The sequence below is a fragment of the Phalaenopsis equestris genome, unplaced genomic scaffold (assembly GCF_001263595.1).
Source record: "Phalaenopsis equestris unplaced genomic scaffold, ASM126359v1 Scaffold000002, whole genome shotgun sequence".
NCBI classification, from domain to species: domain Eukaryota; kingdom Viridiplantae; phylum Streptophyta; class Magnoliopsida; order Asparagales; family Orchidaceae; genus Phalaenopsis; species Phalaenopsis equestris.
In genome coordinates this window covers 50,721,388-50,728,255 of record NW_018164444.1, presented here as the reverse complement: position 1 = coordinate 50,728,255, position 6,868 = coordinate 50,721,388, and the positions used below count along the sequence as shown (strand labels likewise).

Below are 6,868 nucleotides of genomic sequence, written 5' to 3'. Positions count from 1 at the left end.
TTGAAGTTTAGGTGTTAGATATGTAAATACATAAGAATTGAGTGTTATTTTTGTAAATATTCCTTTTATTTTTTTTGATTCAGACTCTCAATAAAAGTCATATTTTTCTTGTGCCTTGTTCGCTCATTGCTGAACGCAGGTTATGAGTGGGATGTCGGCCATTTTCAAGGTGCTGAACGGCCAGAGGTGGATAGTTTCAGACACACTTCTGTTGGGCTTTCAAGTGATGAGGTATTATGAGTGCCATCATGCCAAGATTTGATGAAAAACCAAATAAGCACTGACATTATTTTTATTTTAGAAAGGAAGACATTTTTCTTTGTGCAATTTTGTGGTAATTGCCGTTTTTTATTTTGTTTGGGGCATATACATTCAGGCCACTCAATTTTTATGTATTTACATTTCTAACTCTTACATTTGACTTTTTTACAATTATTCCACCTAAAATTTTCATATTACATAAAAATACCATCATTTTAGCTTTTAAAAAGTGAAATACATCTTTTCATGTATAGGTAAGTAGTAAAAGTTGAAGTTTAGGTGTTAGATATGTAAATACATAAAAATTGAGTTGTGGGTATGTAAATCTTCCTATTTATTTTAATCTTTTTTTGCGTTAGGTAGTGTCATATAATTGATGAAGCAATGAACAAAAACATGATGCGGACATCCTTTCCACAATCCGTTCTTAATTTTTCAGAAAGTTTGTCCTAGTTCCATGTATTATCACTCTTTCTTCTTTATGGCTAGGAGATGAGAAACAAGGTTTAGGGCCTGTTTGGGGCAGCTTAAAAGTGCAGCGGCGTTTTTGAAAACACTGCCTTTGTGCTTGGTTTGTGCCTCTCTCACGCATTCCCTGTTTAGGATAAACAGGGAATGCGGAGCTATAGGTGCGTATCGAGTTTGGGGCATACTATTTTCCTTCGTTGCCCTCGCTACTCTCGCCTGCCCTAGTTCTTCGCTCGATCGATCGTGCCCTAGCTACCGAGAAGGTGTATTTTGGTAAAAAAAATTTGTGCTCCCTCCTCTCCTTCCTCTTCTTCTTCTTCTTCTTCTTCTTCTTTCCTCGTCTTCTTTTCTCCTCTCCCCTCTCGTCCTCCCTCGATCTGTAGTTTCTCTTGCGAGAATAATTTTTGTGGTTCATGGCTTTCTGGTGTGATACATGTTTACGGTTCATGATTACTGTTAGATTCATAAACCTCAACATCGTTTACGTATTTGTAAGCGAGAAACAATTAGTTTAGGGTTTTGTGGCTTGAGATCTTTGAGGCTTTTCAGAAACCTGATTTTTACATATGCTCCTACATTTGATTCGGTTTAATGCCATAAAGACTTGATCGTTTACATTTTTTTACATTTGCTGGAAAGATGTTGTGCCCTAGCTACCGAGAAAAATGTATTTTTACATCAGTTAGTTGTTGTATGATGTTATTGATGCGTTGGAGAAGGGGAAAGATTTGATACTTCTCTGTTTTTGATATGGTAGGTACTCCATAAGTTTGGTTAGTTCAGATTTTGGTACTTCTCGGTTTTTGATGTGTCGAGATTCGTAGGCCTCACTAGAAACAACTTCTTTGCTGCATTGTTGTTTTTGATCCTATACACATTCATAACTTTTTGGTTTGTAGGAGGGTTGACAGCATTCCATCTTTAGTTATATCATTTTATCTGGAAATGATATAACTAATTTATTTTGTCCATAGTTACCATACATGTCATATTTAACAGACCATATATACACAAATTTGCAGTAGGGTTGGCAGCATTCTATCTTTAACATACATGCCCTTTTTCATTTGCATAAAAGGTATATTTATTTTCTTACATACATGTCAATTTACCATCTGTTTATGTCACAGTAAAAAATGAGTAAACCTAAAGATGTCGGATCATCGACCATGTGGGATAGAGAGACCACTAATATATTTTGTGATCTCTATCTGAGGGAGGTCGAGTTGGGAAATAGACTCATTACCTATTTTAATAAAGAAGGTTGACATAATCTCACGACTAAATTCAAGGAATTAGCCGGAAGGGATTACGATCAGATGAAACTAAAAAACAAGTGATATCAATTAAAGAAAGACTGAAAAATTTGGAAAGAGCTCAAAAGGGGATCAACTGGATTGGGATGAGATCCACTAAAGCGGACAATTGATGCACCTGAGGAATGATGGACAAAAAAGTTAGAGGTAATTACATGACTATTTCCACATATTTTCAGAGTGAAATGTTTTGACTATTGAATACATTTTTCTTGTTACGTCAAATGTTTTGACTATTGAATACATTTTTCTTGTTACTACAGGCAGTGCCAGCGACGAAAAAATTCAAATTGAATTGCATTGTACCACATTTGGAGGAGAAATTGGATGATATGTTCACTGGCGTTGTAGCAACAGGAGCTCATGCTTTCTCCTTAAATGAGCAGGGCTTTGCCAGCTTAGCACAGGATATGGAGACCGAGCATATAGGTGACTCAGGAGAAGGTCTCAACCAAATCTAAACAGACGTTCAATCCGCTGGTGGGATAAAACGTCCCCGACCTGAAAAAAAGAAAAAGGGCTTCGCATTTACTAGAGGTACTATTGAAACATTGCTTGAAACTTGTAAAACAAAGTCCAAACCAGCGAAAAACAACACAATTCAGGAGTGTGTTCAGATCCTTAACACATATCCTGATATTAAGGAAGACAAAGCTATGTATGTAAAATATGTGAAGTTTTTAGGGACCCCAACTCACAGACAGCTCTTTGCGACTTTGGACCTAGAATTCTGACTTGTCTATTTGCGTTCTTTCATAAATGATTGACTGTTATTTACTGTATCTTCATTGCTACTGTTATATCTTTGTACTATTTATGTGATGGACTCTTCTATATTTATTTCTTATGGACACACATTTGGTTATCTTTAATCATGTTATGTATTTTATTTTTTCAATCATGTATATGTTGTATATGTATTGTTTACATTGTCATATATTATTTATTAGATTGTTTAAAAATCTATCATTTTCAAATTTTACTCAATGGATGAAGAACAAGTTAATCACAACTGCATTGTTGCTCTCATCCTTACATTGTTATACCATTACTAGCATGCATATGTTGATCGAAACCCATGCATGACGTCGAGTAATATTGGAGATAGATGAGTCGGGGAGTTATTACATAGTCACCCGACAAGTTTCACAAACATGTTCCGTATGACAAAAGTAATATTTGACCTGCTTAATCAACTTCGGACCCTTCATGGATTGCATGTTTCATCAAGAACGACAGCTAAAGAGGTGTTGACAATTACCGTGTACATTTTATCCCAGAATGAATCTATTAGAGGAGCTGTGAAACGGTTTCAACATTTATCAGAAATCATCAGCAGATATTTATCAGTTGGGTTGAATGTGCTAGTGAGTCTGGCATGTGAAACAGTCAAGTCAGAGGATCCAATATTCCAGTCCATCCCCAGACATATTGCAAATGACCCTTGATACATGTTCTTCAAGGTGCTTTCTTAATATAAATTTCAATTATTACAATAGTACACATGTGATTTTCTTATTGAGTATTTCGTGCACCACAGGACTGCATCGGAGCTATAGACGGAACACATTTCTATGCATGCCTTTCTGGCACAGAGAATGTTGCATACATCGGACGGTGCAGATCTCCAACACAAAATGTTATGGCTGTGTGATTTCAGCAGTGAATTTGTGATGTAACAGTGAAAGGGGCTACGTTAGTGTTTGTTTGCAGAGCTGAATGAGTTTAGCGGTTAGAATGAGATTAATGAGATGGGGTACTCTCTATTTACCTACAGTTTTGCTCTTTTGCATTACGTAGACAATATTGGTAGGGTGTTTTATATTCTTTGAATATGGATGGCTTGTTCCCCACATAGCTATGGGTGGATTCTTACCCATCTACAAAGAGGAGCAGCTTTTTTTTCTTGCCGTAATGGCAATCTGCTGCATTATTGAAGAGATCATGAATGTTACCCATCTTCTGCCTTGGGGGAATACTGCATGTGAATAGAAAGAGATGTAAGGGAGAAATATAGAGTGAAGGTCTGAATTTAGAAAGAGATGTGTTGCAGGGCAATTATGTGGTCCATATATTTTCCTATGGTTTCCACTGCTCAAACACAGAGAACAGTGTAAATAGAAATTAATATTAGATGTGCATTTATTTTTAGCCAATATTTGTTGGTGAGGGATGTGGCCAACTCTGGAATAATACAAGCATATGAGATCTTTTACTTCTTGGTCGATTTGAATTCATGAGATGGCTGTCTCCTTCCCACAATGGTTCTCCTTAGGCTGTGGTACTTCATCAATTTGTTGTTTGCATGTTCTCCTTGCTTTGATGAAAGCAGTAATTCATTTTTCATATTTCCATAAGCTGCTATGGTCTCCTTGCTTTGCTGAAAACATGGGCAAGCTTTTGAAAATTTCAAAAATTTCTGAATGCAATCATTTAAGGTGTATAGATTTCGAAAATTGATGTCCAGCTTGTATCTATGGACTAATGGTTTAAGTTTTTAGTTATATGATTGCATATGTCTTGGTTGGTATGTCTTGGTTCTTCAATGAACTCATTTTAATTGTTGCGCTACTTTCATACACCTCTAAGCTGCTATTGAATCTGACCTCATTTTGTTGAGATAGTTGTGGAGCAGCTTGGATGGCCACAAATTTTTTTTGTCGGCAATCGCTGCCTCCATACTTAGGTAAGTACATTTTCTTTATTTCCTAAATTTTTTTGACTGATCTATTCTCTATTTAATAACTGCAAGACGATGAGTTCTAGATATTCAGGGAAGTCCGTGGAATTGATGTGTCAGTGCGGGCTACCGTCCTTGCTACTCACGTCACGCCAGCCACATAGCTACGGGGGGCAATTCTACAGGTGCCCGCGGTGGGCACAAGGACAGGAGGATTGCAATTTCTTCAGGTGAGCAGACTGTACCTCTGTTTCTATGATATCCCAACTGGACACCGTTGCTCGGAGTTTGACGGTATCACAATTTGAGAACACCGATTGTGGTTCGAATGCTTCCATTTCTACAATATCCTAGTCGAACATGTTCGCTCGGGGTTTTGTGGTGTCAAAACCGGGTAGCAGTCGTCGTGATATGCTTCTACATTTCAAAGTCAATATTGTAATTTTTTTTCCTTGTAATTTTAACTTGTTTTTTTTTTTTGAATCTCATGATAGTACATTTATGATACTAATAACACACTACCTCCATCCTTAATTTCTAGAATTCAGAGTTTTACTTATATAATTGTCCTGAGAGTGATGTTTAATAATGTCTGTATTTTCCTGTCTAGCAAAAGCACTAGGCTGTTGTACACTTGAGAAATGGCGTGCAAAGTTAAAAATTGAACTAAGAATTGAAAAAATGACAAATTCAAGCCATTAAAAGTATGCAAAGCTATAACAAAAAGTTTTAAACCAGAGAATGAATGCATCACAACTCAAATTAAAAACTATAGCAGAAAACTAAAATGAAATGCTAGTGCACAAAGCTCAACATGGCCACAAGAGAGAATGATCATTTATCTATATCAGGGTCTAAATGGTCATTTATCCAGAAACAAATGCAAATCAATTATTTTTCAAACACTAACCAAACAACCAATCAGCTTATCCGGATCAGCTGGTCATCAACAGATTATCAGGATAACTGTTTATCAGCATAAGCTACAGCTGCCCCAAACAGACCCTTACAACGCATGCTACTCTTACAAAAGATTCAATAGTAATGAAGAATACATTAAGGAGTTTATACCATAATTTTTACTTCATGGTTCATATAATTGACAAATTCCTCACAAAATAAATGTGGCAAAATGTATCACATTTACTTTGGAATGATATGGTGAACGCTTTTTAAATGAAGAAACCAAAACCACCACTTAAATAAGCCATGATAAAGTTGAAGATGATTCTTTTGATGATGGTTTCTCTCTTAATAAATACATACACACGTATGCATATACACATGTATATAATTTTTTTTTCAAAATCTAAAGCATTTTTAGATTTCTTCTTCAGTTTTATTCAAGTAATTTACCAAAATGTTTGTGATACGATCCGACATCAAAATCGACACAATTTCCCATAGAAATTAGGGCAAATACAAATATTTTTATTAATAATCCAAACAACTCAACAATAATACAAAAGATAAGCACCTATAATTAGATAGGTAGGAAATCTCTTCCAAACCATAAACCTAAGACTCACAATCCAATCTCATGCATAAAAACCCAACCCTAAATATAATAATATTTTTTATATCTAATAATAATAATAATAATAATAATAATAATAATAATAGAATAAATCGCTCTTAGGTTTGGCATCAGCATAACAATACTCCCCCTCCCCCCCAAAAAAAAAGACACCATGTTCTCAAAATGGAAAAAAAATGAGTGTTACCCCACTACAGCTATCTCCATTTCTTCATATTCTACCTCCTCGTCATGTACTATTAGAACTTGTCATTTTTTACCCTTGCAACTATGTTCTTGTGTAAACTTCTCATCACACTGAAAATATAACCCCTTGATTTGCTTCTCCAGAATCTTTGGATCTGTAAGGCTCTTGAGTGTCGCTCCCGGTCGAGGCCCATTATGTCTGTCTTGTGCTGCCTCTGTATGGACTTTCACTATTTGAGCTTTTGGAATCGTCATGGTTGTAGTTGTTTGGTATGACACTATTTGTATTGCTCCTGCTGGCCTCATCCATCTGGTTCTTTTCCTCCGTTATCTAGGCTAGCTCCATCATCCTCCTCAATCCCCGCGGTCTCAATGGTCGGAGTGTTGCCCGTATGTCAGGCTTTAAGCCCTTCATGAAAT

At 36.2% G+C, this 6,868-nt stretch overlaps 1 protein-coding gene across 3 annotated transcripts in view; it reads left to right on the top strand.

Annotated features, from left to right (window-relative positions):
* LOC110021101 (rhodanese-like domain-containing protein 8, chloroplastic) overlaps positions 1–5,114 on the top strand; it is a 23,482-nt gene extending 18,368 nt beyond the window's left edge. The window contains exons 5-7 of one of the 3 annotated variants that reach the window (XM_020719443.1): positions 140–231; positions 4,670–4,731; positions 4,812–5,114. In XM_020719443.1, the coding sequence (XP_020575102.1) occupies positions 140–231; positions 4,670–4,731; positions 4,812–4,959 (302 nt within the window). In that variant the 3' untranslated portion in view covers positions 4,960–5,114. Of the gene's footprint in view, positions 1–139; positions 232–2,308; positions 2,892–4,669; positions 4,732–4,797 lie in introns of those variants that run through there. The other 2 variants (XM_020719459.1, XM_020719451.1) reach the window with 2 other exon arrangements.
* Positions 5,115–6,868: the final 1,754 nt, after the last annotated feature.